The 16760-nt window shown below is 32.6% G+C and overlaps 1 protein-coding gene across 1 annotated transcript in view; it reads left to right on the forward strand.

Moving 5' to 3' along the window:
- LOC143064872 (dipeptidase 1-like) overlaps positions 1-10277 on the forward strand; it is a 42561-nt gene extending 32284 nt beyond the window's left edge. Inside the window, exons 6-10 of the mRNA XM_076238046.1 lie at positions 4214-4390; positions 4919-5015; positions 7674-7749; positions 8879-9014; positions 9401-10277. Of these exons, the coding sequence (XP_076094161.1) occupies positions 4214-4390; positions 4919-5015; positions 7674-7749; positions 8879-9014; positions 9401-9484 (570 nt within the window). The 3' untranslated portion in view covers positions 9485-10277. The remainder of the gene's footprint in view (positions 1-4213; positions 4391-4918; positions 5016-7673; positions 7750-8878; positions 9015-9400) is intronic.
- The last annotated feature ends 6483 nt before the right edge of the window (positions 10278-16760 follow it).

Raw genomic sequence — 16760 nt, forward strand, 5'->3', positions numbered from 1 at the left:
CAATTCTGCTTAAAAAATCACATCCAGTAAAATTTATTGATGTCTTAACATATATTTGATATGTTTCAACTATTTTTAGTGGATAATTTTTCGAGAGATGAATTACTATTGTTTTCTTCAGAAACAATGTAAAGGGAGGAACAGGGCCCCCATAGTGGGGACATACAAAGTAAAGATGACCATTCTCCATTTCTACTCGATAGAAGTGCCTAATTTTTTCAAAACACATACATTTTGTACCAAAGATTAGCATATGAAAGTTTTAAAAAAATTGAGTCGGAGATTTTTTTAGAAACACCTCATAATTTTAGCATATCAATAGACGTAATGGAAAAATAGCCAAAAATGGCGCCTTCTTCAATTTCGAAAAAAATCTATAATTTTACAATTCAGTGACACAAACTGCTATATTTAAAGTGGTTTTATACCTAATGATTCACTTTTTCATGATATTTGAATAAATATTTACTTTAAAAACAGAAACTCTTCCAATTTTCAAATCTACCGACCATGCAAGGAAAAACATATAAAAGATTGAGACCCCTACTTTAAAATGGGAACAAATTTTTGCCCTGGCTTGGACACCTCTGTTCTTTACGAATTTCGATGCAAAAAACTCGCGAGAATAGGTTGTAAAAAATTTTAGCAAATCGAAGGATAGGTATTTTTTTGTTCCCATTTTTGATATAGCCATTTAATCCTATAGTGCAGAAAATCAAAATCCGAAATTCTATGTTCAGATGTAAAAAAATAAGATTTCCTTATGTTTCAATGATCAAAAATGAAAATAATATGTAAACTCATATATTTTTCTCATGTAGATATGCTTAAAATCGACAGTATTTATCGTCCGCACTTTGCCGCAAACGAATTTAAAAAAAATACAAAAGCGCGCCATTTTTCAGTTGACGTCGGCCGACGCAAAATAGTCCAATTTTCGGCGTAGGACTACTGAGCGCCGCCGAATCACATTTTGGCCGAAAAGGCACATCCGGTTGTCCTACTGTTTCAGTAAACACTTCATCTGTTGATAAATATTGTGAACGTTTTGTGTATATCTAAATATTTTTACTTATGTTGAAAGACGTGCATAGTATCAAATCATAAAAATACCATTTTTTTAGTCTCTAGGAAATCTTGTTAGATTTTCGCTGCTATTTTTGATAAATAGGTGCAATTTGGGTACTCGGTGCAATTTGGGTACCGTTACGTTATGCACAAATTGTTCATAGTATTTATCAACAGATGAAGTGTTTACTGAAAAAAAACAAAATCTACTGAAACGTCACCATGCGACGTCATCAAAACGTCATCTTTTTAAAATGAGCAAATACAATATGTTACAATTATCGCTATTTTGTGCATTTTTCTTTTGATCTTTTTTTGTGATAATTTTCATATCATGCTTCTTGCTTGAGATGGAAAAATTATCGCTAGAAACTAAGGAGGCCACGTGGCGTTGCTAACGAAATTGACATGAAATTGACAACGTCGTCATAGGTAAAATAGCGAGGCCCCTCATGGGGGGGTCCTAGTAATCACATAATCACCATTTTTTTTGCCAATATAATCACATAATCATTAAATATTTGCTTATCTTTAGTAATCAAATAATCATAAACTAAAAATACAGTCCTAGGTAATCAAATAATCATGAAATATTTGGCTTAATAATCAAATAATCATTAATAAAACGGCCAAGTAATCACATAATCAAAAACCCCATGAGGGCCCTCAATAGCGATAAACAGATTATCATTGGTCATCTCAACTCGATTGCTTTTCTCACTTTCGCTGTACCAGCTCAAGCGAGAAAATCAATCTCGTTGAGATGATCAACGATAATCTATAAGTATCCTTTTCCTAAAGAACGAAGAGTAAGCATGGACTAATATCCAATTGTTCAAAATATTTGAAAAAAATAAACAAAAGCTCTGTTATTATACGTTTGACGATGCGAATTTAAGCATGGATGCAATTTGGGTACTCCTCATTTCAGAATCATTGATGGTTTGGAGGTCAGTTTAGACCAATTTTTCTATGATTCCATATGGATTCAAAATCAAATTGGTGAAACCATATATTGAATAATGATACATCTACAAAATAAACATACAACGAAAACTTTTGTCTGAAGTATAGAATGAAATTCAAAACAGTGTGGCTGTGGCCATTGATTGACACATTAAATTCATCCATTGACTGGGACAATTAAGGTGAACGTTTGTATGTAACGACCATTGCTCACTGTGTACTTTTTAAAGACACTTAAACTATGGGTCACCAAAGGTTCTCAACACCTTAATAAAGTAATTCGAAAAAATAAATCAGAAATAACACGATGTTTGATTTATATCAATTATATAAATCAAAACATAAAGGTTATTCCTGATTATTTTTTCGAATTATTTTATAATTAAAGGCGTTAAGAAACCTTTGGTGACCCCACAGTTTAAATGTCTATCGTAGGTACGTCGTGAACAGTGGTCGTTACAGACAAACGTTCACGTAAATTGTCCCAGTCAATGGATGAATTTAATGTGTCAATCAATGGCCACAGCCACACTGTTTTGAATTTCATTCTAAATAGACGTAGGTTAAAAAACTGTCAAAATAGGTGCAATTTGGGTACCCTGACGTTACATGCATTACATCCAGCAATCACAGTAGAATAAACTTGTTCAAAAATAAGTGTTGGACACTTTAATGTGATATAAACTTGGTTTACAGTTGATGAAAGAAAATAAACAATGTGATGTATACAAAAAAGAACGACACGTACAACACTGAAGTGAAGAAATAGTACTAAGTCTTGACAATAGGCCATCAATGTGATAGAAAAGAGAGACGAAAGATACCAGAGGGACAGTCAAACTCATAAATCGAAAAGAAACTGACAACGCCATGGATAAAAAAGAAAGAAAAAAAAACAAACAGAGAAACAGTGTGTGACTGTTGTAAAGTTTAAGTTTTGTAAAAAGGTCTGAATCGTTACCATATTTATGACATGGACAGATTATTTACAAGGAAAAGAATATTTGACTTCGTGGCAACGCCGCCTGAACTGTGTCCAGCGCCATAGATTACTCGACCAACTAGGCTATAATATAGATTTCAGTGATCGATTAATGCTTTGCTTGTCGGCTTCATCTAAAATTGCAACAAAGTACATGATGTATTGTGGCAATTATATGGCGTACCTTTAGATGTGTTTTTTGTCTGTCGTAAAGGATGATAATCTTTCTTAAAATGTTTTGCACCCAGTCAGGAAGATGGTAGTTGTTATCTTATAGTTCTTGTCTGTGTGTGTTGCATTGTCGTTTTGGTTTTTTGTTGCAATTCAGTGTTTCTGTTGTTTCATTGGTTTCCTCTTATAGTTAATGTGTTTACCTCAGTTTTTAGTTTGTAACCCATATTTGTTTTCTCTCAATCGATTTATGACTTTCAAAAACAACGGTATACTACTGTTGCCTTTATTTACCATGTTGTCGCATAAAACTTTAAACCTACGAGCTGTTTAACGTATTATATATAACAAAACATGATGTTATGTGGCACAGAGATGAAATACCTTAAAGGTCAGGCACTCTTACCAGTCACACCAATGCGTTTCATTATTTGAAATATCTGACCACTCTTTGACTCCATTATCAATCGGATATTATTACCAAAAGTTGAACATGGCAATCATCACCAGGAACTTATATAATTTCATAAATTATTTTTTTAAATTAAACATGTTCGTCGAATAAAGCTTTCTTGATCGGCTTCAGATTGGGTTGTAACACAGTACATTATTTTATTTAGTGTGGCATGTAGGTGATATACCTTACACAGGAACTGTTTCATATATCTCTATGCAGAAGGTTTGTTGTAAAGTTGTTAATCTCTAGGCATATAATGCAATTAGTGTTATGTCACTATGGTTAGAATGGTTTTGCTCTTTATGACCATAGGAAAAAACACTGGTTCAAGGTTCGTTTCCTATTATCGTACGATACAATTACGATTTAAAAAAATCATAAGTGCATAGAATTTTTAATTATGTAGAAGGTCAAAATAATTCGAGAGGAATATAAATGGAAAATAAACCTAAGGATGTTAGAATTATCCATTGAATCAAACGATGTAAGGTAACCTAATTACCTATAATGAGTCCAGGTTAGGCTAGAACACGTTGTTTTTGTACTTATAAACCTTATACTGCTTTTAGATAATCATCAAAGAAATGAACAGACTAGGAATGTTGATAGATTTGTCCCATGTATCACGTGATACGATGATTGACGCATTAGAAGTCACAACTGCGCCTGTAATATACAGTCACAGTTCAGCTTTTGTCATCTGTAACCATTATAGAAACGTGCAGGATGATGTTCTTCAAAAAACGGTAAGTAGAATATCGATTGTGTATGCCCTACTGTTTGTTTTGTTCACACATCGCTGTCAATATAATGAAATTGGATGCGACTGGCATACAGGTGAGAGGTTTAGCTAGCTTCAAATCCAGGTTTAATCCACTATTATCTACATAAGAAAATGCCTGTCCCAAGTCAGAAACATGACAGTTGTTATCCATTCGTTTGATGTGCTTGAGCTTTTGATTTTGCAATTTGATTCAGGACTTTCCTTTTTGAATTTTCCTCTGGGTTCAGTATTTTTGTGATTTTTCTTTTTTCTACATCAAGAACCGCATTGTTTAATGGAGGAACATTGTACAACAATTCTTAACAAAACATTTTACAAGATCTTTATAATGTTTGTTGTACTGAAACATCTTCCAATGTTCCCCCTTCCAATATATAGAAGAACAAACATTTACGAATTTATTGTTATATCATTTACATGAAGAATATCAAAAACTAGACAACGCAAATGGCATATATATATATCAAAATGTATACACTTACTTTTTCAGAAACTAAACGGAGGCGTGGTAATGGTAAATTTCTACGATAAATACGTAAACTGTCCGCCAAACAACCAATCTGTGGCAAAGTTAAGTCAGGTTGCAGGTAATCATACAGTATACATTTTTAAAAGTAATAATGTATATAAGAAATAAACCTTAATATCAAACATGGAATCATAACTGTGAGTTGTAGACTTTGCATTAGACGTTTACGAAGAATTACTTGTTGTATCATATCAACATAGAAATAATAAAAGTTCAAACGAAATTTTTAGAAGAAAGTTGACAAATAAGTTTACTGAACTATCACAATGCCATGTTCGATCACCAAGCTATTACGGGGCTCCGAACGGGACTCTTGTGGTTTTGTACCCGAAATTCCATTTTCTACGGACAAAAGTGAGTTTTGTTCAACATAAATGAGTTCAGTTTAACAAAATTTGTAGTATACTATAAATTTAAATTTTGTCATACAAATAAAGGCAACAGTAGTATACCGCTGTTTCAAACTCATAAATCCATAGACAAAAAACAAAATCGGGGTAACAAACTAAAACTGAGGGAAACGCTTTAAATATAAGAGGAGAACAACGACACAAACACACACACACACAATACACCCCCCCCTCACACACAGAGAAACGGACTAAGCATTAGACAAAATCCTATGAGAATAACAAATATAACATCAAAACCAAATGCATGAATTTGGGATAGATATGTACCGTGACAGGTCTTATAGTAATGTGAATTCACACTCAAATATAAGAGAAAACAAACGACACAAAGGAAACACAACGTTAAAATGTTACACACACAGAAACGAACTATAATATAACAATGGCCATATTCCTGACTTGGTACAGGACATTTTTAAAGGAAAAATGGTGGGTTGAACTTGGTTTTGTGGCATGCCAAACCTCCCTCGTTTATGGCCATGTGAAATATAACATTAAAATGACAACACAACATTACAAGACTACAATTATATAAATAAATAGGAGAACACAATTGACAAAGAAACACACGAATAATAGCTAACAAAAGGCAACAAGTTTAAAATTTTTAATACGCCAGAAGTGCATTTTGTCCACACAAGACTTACTAGTGACGCCCAGATACAAAAATTGAAAGCAGAAACAAGTACAAAGTTGAACAGTATCGAGGACCAAAAGTTCAAAAAAGTTGTGCCAAAACGGCCAGGGTTTTCTGTTAGGTACCAGAACATCCCTATTATTTAGAATAATTTATACTTTTGCAAACAGTAAATTTTATAAAATGACTATACAAAAGATGTACATGATAAAACTAAAGTATTAGCTAATTACAGGAAACAACCGAAATACATTACAAAACCCGCCAAAATGCAACACATCCGAATAAGTTTAAACCTCAACGCCAAGTGACGTCATATTAGAAATTGTAAAAAATGACAAAAAATGACGTCACATTTGAATTTGTAAAACAGATCAATAAAAAAATGAAAAATGATGTCACATTTGAATGAATAAGATAGAATTAGGATTGATTTAAGATTATATTTGAACTAAACACTGATATTACATTTAATAAGAATGCACATTTCAATACTTATTAATAGCAAACTAAGGTAGCAATTAACTATATTATATAGTAATGTCCGATTTGTTTTGAATCTAACTTCAAACGTAAAACATCGTACAGGTTACGTTGAACAAAATCAAATCTAATAAATGAAGGCGGTGATTAATTTTCTTTCCCATAACACATGAATATAATAGAAAAGACGTCAACACATTTGACAAAAACCGATGAGAATTACAAATATAACATTAAACATTTAAACTAAATACATGAATTTGGGATAGATAAGTACCGTAACACGTCTTATGGTAATGCGAATTCACACTCAGCAAAACTATCTTTCAATGGACAAAAGTCATGACAAAATTCATTTTTGTATCACAGACTTGACTTTTGTTACCTAATTAGAAAATTGGGCGACAAAAGTCAATTTTGTATGCAAATTAGTTGAGTTTGGATTCTGTGAACTAATTTGCATACAAAATCGACTTTTGTGAGACAAAATTGAATATTGTTTCACAAAATTGAATTCTGTCTCACAAAAGTCAATTTTGTCTTACAAAAGTCTATTTTGTCGTAACAAAATTGACTGTGAGACAAAATTGAATCTTGTCTCACACAATTGACTTTTGTGTTTTAATTTCCATATCAGGTAACAAAAGTCAATTTTGTATGCAAATAAGTTTATATTTTGCATACCTTTTTGACAAAATTGACTTTTGTCATGATAAAAATGAATTTTGTCTACAAAAATGAATTTAATCTACAAAAATGAATTTGTCATCACCAAATTGAAGTTGTCATAAAACAAGTCTGTATCACATAGTTTTGTAAGACAAAAGTGATTTTGTTATGACAGAATTAAATTTTGTTCAAAACCACAAGAGTCCCATTCGGCGCCCCGTAGTTATACTTGTTATGGGTGTTTGTTTTAGGACAGTGAAAGGATTGGGCATTTGCATTTCAAGTTGTAACATATTCTTGGACGAAAGATATACCAGTGACGTTAAAGATCATAGACAAAATTCATTATTTTATGATATTAGATAGAAACAGTTAAAACATTTCTAATCACGGTATTGCTTGTAAAAATTATAAGGGGGTGAGGTTGCAAAATGGAGTTTCCAATTCTGAAGCAGCAATCTTAAAAAATGTGTTGATATGATTTTTGAATTGTGGTCATTTGTTTTACTTCTAGATCACATAGATTATATAAAAAATTTGATAGGTGTCGATTATGTAGGAATTGGAGCTGATTATGATGGTGTTCCAACGTAAGTAATCTTAGTTCGTGTTGAATATAACAAAAGCACTATTTCTCACTATATTACTGCCATAATTGTTACACTGCAAGTCTAGATCTGGATTACATGACATCTGCAGGCCTTTTGATGACAGTACATAATGTATAGTGGCAATTGCATAATGTAACTTAAGCTGTGTTTTTGTCTGTCGTATAAGATTATAATCTTTCTTACCATGTTGTCACATCAAACTTTAAACTCACGTGTTATTTGACGTTTATATACAACAAAAAGTAAAATCACAAGAATATCGAACGCCCAGGAAAATTCAAAACGGAAAGTTCCTAAGCAAATGGCAAAATCAAAAGCTCAAGCAAATTCAAACGAATGGTCAACAACTGTCATATTCCTGACTTGGCACATGCACTTTCTGCACAGGCAACTTCCCATGCAGAAAATGGTTGATCAAACCTGGTCTATAGCTAGGAGAACCTCTCACTTGTATGACAATTGCATCACATTTCATTATATTGACAACAATGTGCGAAAAAACCAAACAGACATTATAGGTCAACATGTCAAAGATAGGGTACAACAGTCATCATTGTGTTATAATTCCAATCACTATTAAAACAAACAAATATATAACAAAAAGCACAAAAAAGAATATATAGATTAAGCACATTAGCAAAAAATGCAAGACAAGAATACAAAAATTTACCAAAGCACAATAAAACAATGACGGAGCCACGTCACATGTATCAAAGAAACACAAAAAGGCATATAAACAAAGTACATAAAAAGTCATTAGCAAAAATGAAAGACAAAAATACCAAAATTATTATAGAACAATAACACAATGAGGGGATGTATAAGTACAGAGTCACGTGAAATAAATATCACCAACAACAGACTAAACAGTAAAAGTAATATCCATAAAGACAACTATAAGAATACTATAACACTATATAAAGTAAATATAGTAATGTTATGTCGCTGTTTCTATTCATGTATAACGTGACCATTATCCGATTTCAAATAATTTATTTTTAATTGATGGTTTATGTTCTCATGTTAAGTTACTGTATTTTCTACTTTTATAATAGTGTTAGTCATAAATTGCTTCCCAATTATTGTCTTGTGTCTTTTATGATTAAAGCGTACCCGTGGGACTACAGGATGTGTCCACTTATCCAGATCTTTTTGCTGAACTTGTCAAACGGGGTTGGTCTCAACCGGATCTCAGGAAGCTTGCAGGTCAAAACCTTATAAGAGTATTCACAAAAACAGAACAGGTATGAATGCAATCTACTAGGTACTGTGTTTGTGTACACTTTATCCTTAATTATTCAGTTTTGATGCCGCATTTGATATTTATTCCAAAAACAGTTTCTACTTGATCAGCGCAATTAGAATTGACGTAAATTGAGTTGATTTATTCGTAAAATAATAACAAACCCTTAATAATTCAAGCGAGGGAAAAAAGATTAAAAATTGATTTTATAAACAGATGTCATTTGTGAAAAGAGCCTATTTAGGACCTTCAAAACAATATAACATTTTTGTGATGTAGGTTTTGAAAAGATCAAATAACTTTTTAGCATGAATAATCTTTTGTTTTGCGCATCCAAGAATTAAACAAACCTTTACGTCATTGGTTTTATTTTTTGTTTTATTGTAGGTTCGTGATAATTTATCTTACATGCCGCCATACGAAGACTTATTACCAGCAGCAGAAGCAAAAAACACAAGTTGTTGGTCATAATGATGTGTGATGAATATTTTTTATAATGCATATGTATGATTTTTATAGAACAATAATTGATACACATTTTCAAATCAAATCTCGACTGAAGAAAACTGTCAAGTAATCTGTCTCGAGTGTTGGGAGCCAAGTGGTCCAAGTAGTCGAATTACTGGATCACTAGCCTGTCAACACTGAGATCGCGAGTTCGAATCCCGCGCGTAGATCATTTTGGTTATGTTTTGCAGTTTTCCTACATATTAATCAAACATTCTATCGGCTTCTTATCAATTCCCAACAGAACAGTTTTTATATAATTTCAAAATAATATGGTAGCTGTCATCAACAGTCTACACATTGTTTTTCTGTGTCGATATGTTGCTGTCTAGTGATGTATACCTCACGTCGACCTTACTTAAGGCTGATCACTACCTTTTTGATACACAAAATATAATGCATTGATCATAACATTCTATAATACTATCCATGAACATTTCCAGAAATTTATCAATGTAATATATGCTCAGATATTCAACATCTTCAAGGCACAAAATGATGTTTCAGTTGTCAAGAAAATTACATAACTTTTGCAAGGTGCAGGAATCTAATATCTGTTCTAAAAATGTAAGTTATGTCATTGTTAATCCCATTTTAAAAAAATCCTTTTTCTAGAATAGCTGTTAAATCAACAACAACCAATGTAATATTTAATTTTACTTCCCACTGATAAATGGAAGCTATCTCTACCATTCAGTGCTTTCAATCACTTTGATTTTATGTAGAAAATGGTAGATTAAATATTGCTATATATCTAGCTAAACCTCTCACTTGTATGATAGTGGCATCGAATTCCATTATATTGACAACGATGTGTGAATCTAACAATACAAACTCATCTCAGTATGGCCAAACAACAATCAAAAGGTTTGACATCACAAATGATCACAACAACACACAAGCTGTATTAAAACCAACGCGTCAAAGCAACATATATCAGATTTGTGTTACACCAATAACCCAAACCTTATCAATAAAGTAGAAAAAGCTCCAGGAACCAGTTACCGTGACATAATCAAGATAACACTAAACGCCAAGGCCAAAATACACAAGAAAAGATTAAAAAAAAATCTTACTGTATAAAAAGGAAATATGGAAGGTATACAAACAGATATTAAGTCAAATCTTAAAACCTTCAAAGAAGAGAATAAACAAAACAAGGTAGAAGATATGTGGAATTCTTTTTCTGAATGATGCAATAGAAAAACATATCCCAACAAAAATACATCAACAAGATGAAATCTACCATGGATGACTGCTGTATTCAAACAGCTCATCTGTGAATAAACAACGCTTATACAATGAAGCCGGGAAATCAGAAGGTAGTTGAAAGGAGAAATGATGGAAGGCATTGAAATCCATGCGAACAACAGTAAAGGAGAAGACAAAAATAGCTAGTAAACTCAAACCTGCTTATGAAGAAAAGTCAAATTCAATATTTATAAAGGGAAAATCTACAAGACAACTAAATAATAATGGTCTTAAACTAGAGGCTCTCAAGAGCCTGTGTCGCTCACCTGTTACTGTATTTACTGATGACCGCCATCTTGGGTGGTAGGCGGGGTCATAAGACACTTTTTTTAAATAGATACCCTAGTAATGATTGTGGCCAAGTTTGGTTAAATTTGGCCCATAGTTATAGAAAAGAAGATTTTTGTACAAATTACAAAAATGACGAAAAGTTGTTCAATATTGACTATAAAGGGCAATAACTCCTTAAGGGGTCCTCTAATAATTTTGATCATGTTGACTTATTTGTAGATCTTACTTTGCTGAACATTATTGCTGTTTACAGTTTATCTCTATCTATAATAGTATTCAAGATAATAACCAAAAACTGCAAAATTTCCTTAAAATTACCAATTTTAGGGCAGCAACCCAACAACGGGTTGTCAGATTTATCTGAAATTTTGAGAGGGGATAGATCTTATTCTGATGGACATTTAAATCTTGAAAGATTTGCCCTAAATGTCTTAGTTTCAAAGATATAAAGCAAAAACTGCATTTTACCACTATGTTCTAATTTTAGCCATGTCGGCCATTTTGTTTGGTAGACGGGGTCATCGGACACATTTTTTAAACAATATACCACAATGATAATTGTGGCCAAGTTTGGTTAAATTTGGCCCAGTAGTTTCAGAGAAGAAGATTTTTGTACAAGTTACAAAAAATGATGAAAACTTGTTAAAAATTGACTATAAAGGGCAATAACTCCTTAAGGGGTTGACTGACAATTTTGGTCATGTTGACTTATTTGTAGGTCTTACTTTGGTGAACATTATTGCTGTTTACAGTTTATCTCTATCTATAATAGTATTCAAGATAAAAACCAAAAACTGCAAAATTTCCTTAAAATTACCAATTCAGGGGCAGCAACCCAACAACAGGTTGTCCGATTCGTCTGAAAATTTCAGGGCAGATAGATCTTGACCTGTTCAACAATTTTATCCCTGTCAGATTAACTGTAAATGCTTTGGTTTCAAAGATATAAGCCAAAATATACATTTAAGCCCTGTGTTCTATTTTTAGCCATGGCGGCCATCTTGATTGGATGGCCAGGTCATCGGACACATTTTTTAAACTAGATACCCCAAGGATGATTGTGGCCATGTTTGGTTAAATTTGGCCCAGTAGTTTCAGAGGAGAAGATTTTTGTAAAAGTTTACGGACGACGGACGCCAAGTGATGAGAAAAGCTCACTTGACCTTTCAGGTCAGGTGAGCTAAAAATGATAGTAGTAACATCACTATGATTAGAAAAAAAATAAAAAGATATACTTGACGTATAAGGAAAGCAAATGTATTGAACCAACAATATGAATTTGTATTCTCTGATGTTGATTTCCACCAACACTAGAACACCCCGGCGAAATCGCTGGCATTTAGAGCTTGGTTTAAAGTATGTAAACTGTTGTAGGGAAAATTTTTGTAAAAGATTTCATGTCTGGAAATTTCAGAAAAAAGGATCAAAATTTATTGGTACTCAAGGAGACAGGACAATTTTTTAAATTTGTTTTATGCCCTCTCATTTTTTTTCCAAAGTTCGTTATTTTTTTGGGGTTTTCTGTTCAATTCCATTATTTTCGCGTTTCTGTATACTATGAACATACGTTTATTAGAAATAAAGAGTATTTGCTATAAACTATCAATTTCAAGTTTCTTCTCCACGGCGATCACTGCTGTATTATATTGAGAGTCCCTATCAACGCGAAAATTATTATCCTGTCCCTGGGTACTCTTTATCTTAGGAAAATTATGGCAAGTTTAAAATCGGGAGTCTTGTATGACTAAAAAGTTGGTCTGATGACGGAAACAATATCCGAACGCCTTTATTTTCGTTTTTCTCCCAAAAATAACCCAAACTGAATAACCATAAGAATAGATCAGAAATGCGACTATGCATGGTACCTATAGAACACAGAGGCAAACAGATTTATTTATTGTGGAAGGAAGAGAAGCGGCACACAAAATGAGGTATTCTCGTTTGATAGTATCGATATCAAGTATTACCTAAAAACCTGAAATACCAAAATCACCGCTAGAACGGTGGTCTCTAGACTAGAAAATGTCTTTCAATCCCCAACCAGGTGCTCCGCAGGGCGCAGCTTTATACGACCGCAGAGGTCGAACCCTGAACAGTTGGGGCAAGTATGGACAAAACATTCAAGCGTGATACAGCTCTGAATTTGGATTGTGATCAAATTTTTAACATTACATGGTTTTTTTTTTTTACACAAAACAAATGTCAAGATTTTACAAATCAATTAAAGATTTCTTCTTCAAACTTTTTAAATCTAAAATTAAATAGTTGAAACAGCATAGGTTTCTGACACAGAATGAATGTGGTCTAATGAACTTAAAAGTTTTTTTTTGCCTTTGAGCAATTCACTATGCTGTTGAATATTAATCCTCTCAAAAAAATGTTTGAAGAAATTTTCTTTTTATTAATGAAATCTGAAATGAGAAAAATTTAAACCCCTCCCCTTTTTTTCACATCCCCGTTTCCCTTTTTCCAAAACTGATATCAATTCAAATTTCTAATGGAGTTTGCAACAATTAACTACTCTTTTAAATACATCATAAAATATTAAAATGTAAAATAATGTGCTTGTTATCACTGAATGGTTAAGATTGGTTGGTAGTAAAAGTGAATATACATTGTTTATTGTATAAAACAATAAAAAAAACTTCATCAGCAACATTTTATATTGGCAAATTTCCAATGAAGTTATTTACATAAAGTTATTGGCAAATAAAAATAGAAAATGACATCATAGTCATGTCTGGCAAATGTCCAACATACATTATCTAAAAACATTTTAGATAAGATAAGGAAAAAAAGCTTCATCAGCAACATCTTATATTGGCAAATTTCCAATGAAGTTATTTACATAAAGTTATTGGCAAATAATAGAAAATGACATCATAGTCATGTCTGGCAAATTTCCAACATATATTATCAACTACTATTCTATACAAAGAAAGATAACTCCAATTGAAAATTAATTGCTATTGCACAATATTGTGCAATTAGATATTTCTTGCTATTGTGCAATACTGTGCAATTGAAAATTTCTTGCTATTGCACAATACTTGATATGGAATCCTGATTTGGACCAACTTGAAAACTGGGCCCATAATCAAAAATCAAAGTACATATTTAGATAAAGCATATCAAATAAGCTCAAGAATTTAATTTTTTGTTAAAATCAAACTTAGTTTAATTTTGGATCCTTTGGACCTTAATGTAGACCAATTTGAAAACTGGACCAAAAATTAAGAATCTACATACACAGTTAGATTTGGCATATCAAAGAACCCATTTATTCAATTTTTGATGAAATCAAACAAAGTTTAATTTTGGACCCCCATTTGGACCAACTTGAAAACTAGGCCAATAATTAAAAATCTAAGTACATTTTTAAATTCAGCATATCAAAGAACCCCAAGGATTCAATTTTTGTTAAAATCAAACTAAGTTTAATTTTGGACCCTTTGGACCTTAATGTAGACCAATTTGAAAACGGGACCAAAAATTAAGAATCTACATACATAGTTAGATTCGGCATATCAAAGAACCCCAATTATTCAATTTTTGATGAAATCACACAAAGTTCAATTTTGGACCCTTTGGGCCCCTTATTCCTAAACTGTTAGGAACAAAACTCCCAAAATCAAACCCAACCTTCCTTTTATGGTCATAAACCTTGTGTTTAAATTTCATAGATTTCTATTTACTTATACTAAAGTTATGGTGCAAAAACCAAAAAATAATGCTTATTTGGGCCCCTTTTTGGCCCCTAATTCATAAACTGTTGTGACCTCAACTCCAAAAATCAATCCCAATCTTCCTTTTGTGGTCATAAACCTTGTGTTAAAATTTCATTGATTTCTATTTACTTATACTAAAGTTATTGTGTGAAAACCAAAAATAATGCTTATTCCCTTTTTTGGCCCTTAATTCCTAAACTGTTGGAACCAAAACTCCCAAAATCAATCCCAACCTTCCTTTTGTGGTCATAAACCTTGTGTCAAAATTTCATAGATTTCTATTCACTTAAACTAAAGTTATAGTGCGAAAACCAAGAAAATGCTTATTTGGGCCCTTTTTGGCCCCTAATTCCTAAAATGTTGGGACCAAAACTCCCAAAATCAATCCCAACCTTCCTTTTGTGGTCATAAACCTTGTGTTAAAATTTCATTGATTTCTATGTACTTTTACTTAAGTTAGAGTGCGAAAACTAAAAGTATTCGGACGACGACGACGCCAACGTGATAGCAATATACGACCAAAAAATTAAAATTTTTGCGGTCGTATAAAAAGTGCTATGTACTTCAGTAAATCCACAACATCCGACGGAAAATCAACCAACCAAATTACCTCATCTAAACTCAGTAAGAAGTAAACATTCATAACCCACATCTTGGACTCCAAACATAACTCGAATCAACACATCACTAATAAAGTAAATATTGCCACCTAGCAACTGAAGTTTAAACAACGAAAAGTACACAGTTGTCCGAAAAATATCACGGAACAGGCATATCTAGCACTAGTGAGAGCACATCTTGAATATTGCAGTTCAGTGTGGGATCCCCATTGGAAGAAGGCTGTCCATAGAATTTAAATGTAACAATACCGGGCAGAGATATTCGTATGAAGCATCTGTGAATACCATCCAGGATCTATAACAAGTATCATGCAACACGTAAACTGGCCAATATTGGAAGGAAGACTCAATATAAACAGGCTAATAATATTCCAAAAGAGCATGTTCTATCATATTGCTGCAGACATACCGCTAAAAAGCATGTTGAACACTACACGAACTCCGTGCACATAATACAGCCACAATGCAACACTGTAGAGTATCAAAACAGTTTCTAACCACGAATGGAATCTTCTTCCTGACAACATTGCCACAATTCAAGATCAACACATTTTTTAAATAGAAACTGTAGTCAAATTTCCATCCAGCAATGACCAAAAACACAACATAGTCATAATTCACTTATCATCTTTAAATCTGCGCAAAACACAATGTAAATATTCTTATTGTAAATACTCAATGTAAAGCTTTTCTGCACTCAGATGAAACAGCACAAGTGTGATCATAAATGAATTGTTTTACATTGGTTATTTCGTGGCTGAAAATGTGTTAAGTATTTTTTTTCTCTCATTGTTGAAAACCGTATGTGGCCTTTAGTTTCTGTGTCATTTGGTCTCTTGTGGAGAGTTGTCTTGTTGGCAATCATGCCACATGTTGTTTTTTTTTATATATGCAATCTCATTAAAGCCAGCAGTTATTTTTTGTCACAATAATCTCCACTCTTAGATGGAGCAAAGCATATCACAACATGGGATTTAAAGCACATTGAAATTATAATCTAGTCTACAATGTTAGTGTGGTTGTTTCTAGTATTGAAGATGCACACATATACAGGTGATAAACGCTGTCTCTTTAGAGCCTGTAGTTAGCATGAGTTCATTTCTGATCATACCAATTGTTTGATTGTACCCTGTTCACCTTGTTCATGTGATGGCTCTAAATTGTATTAAAGTTCTCTTCACTGTTTTAATAACATTTTCCAGTGTGTAAATCCTTGATTGTGCCTACAATGATAGTTTTAAATATCTTTTACATTTTCCAAGACCTAAAAATAATCAATGGGCACTTCCTAGATATTACTGCAATATGCATTAAAAAAAGTTCCAATAAAACAATGAAATCTGTAGACTT

The sequence above is a fragment of the Mytilus galloprovincialis genome, chromosome 2 (assembly GCF_965363235.1).
Source record: "Mytilus galloprovincialis chromosome 2, xbMytGall1.hap1.1, whole genome shotgun sequence".
Lineage (NCBI taxonomy): Eukaryota > Metazoa > Mollusca > Bivalvia > Mytilida > Mytilidae > Mytilus > Mytilus galloprovincialis.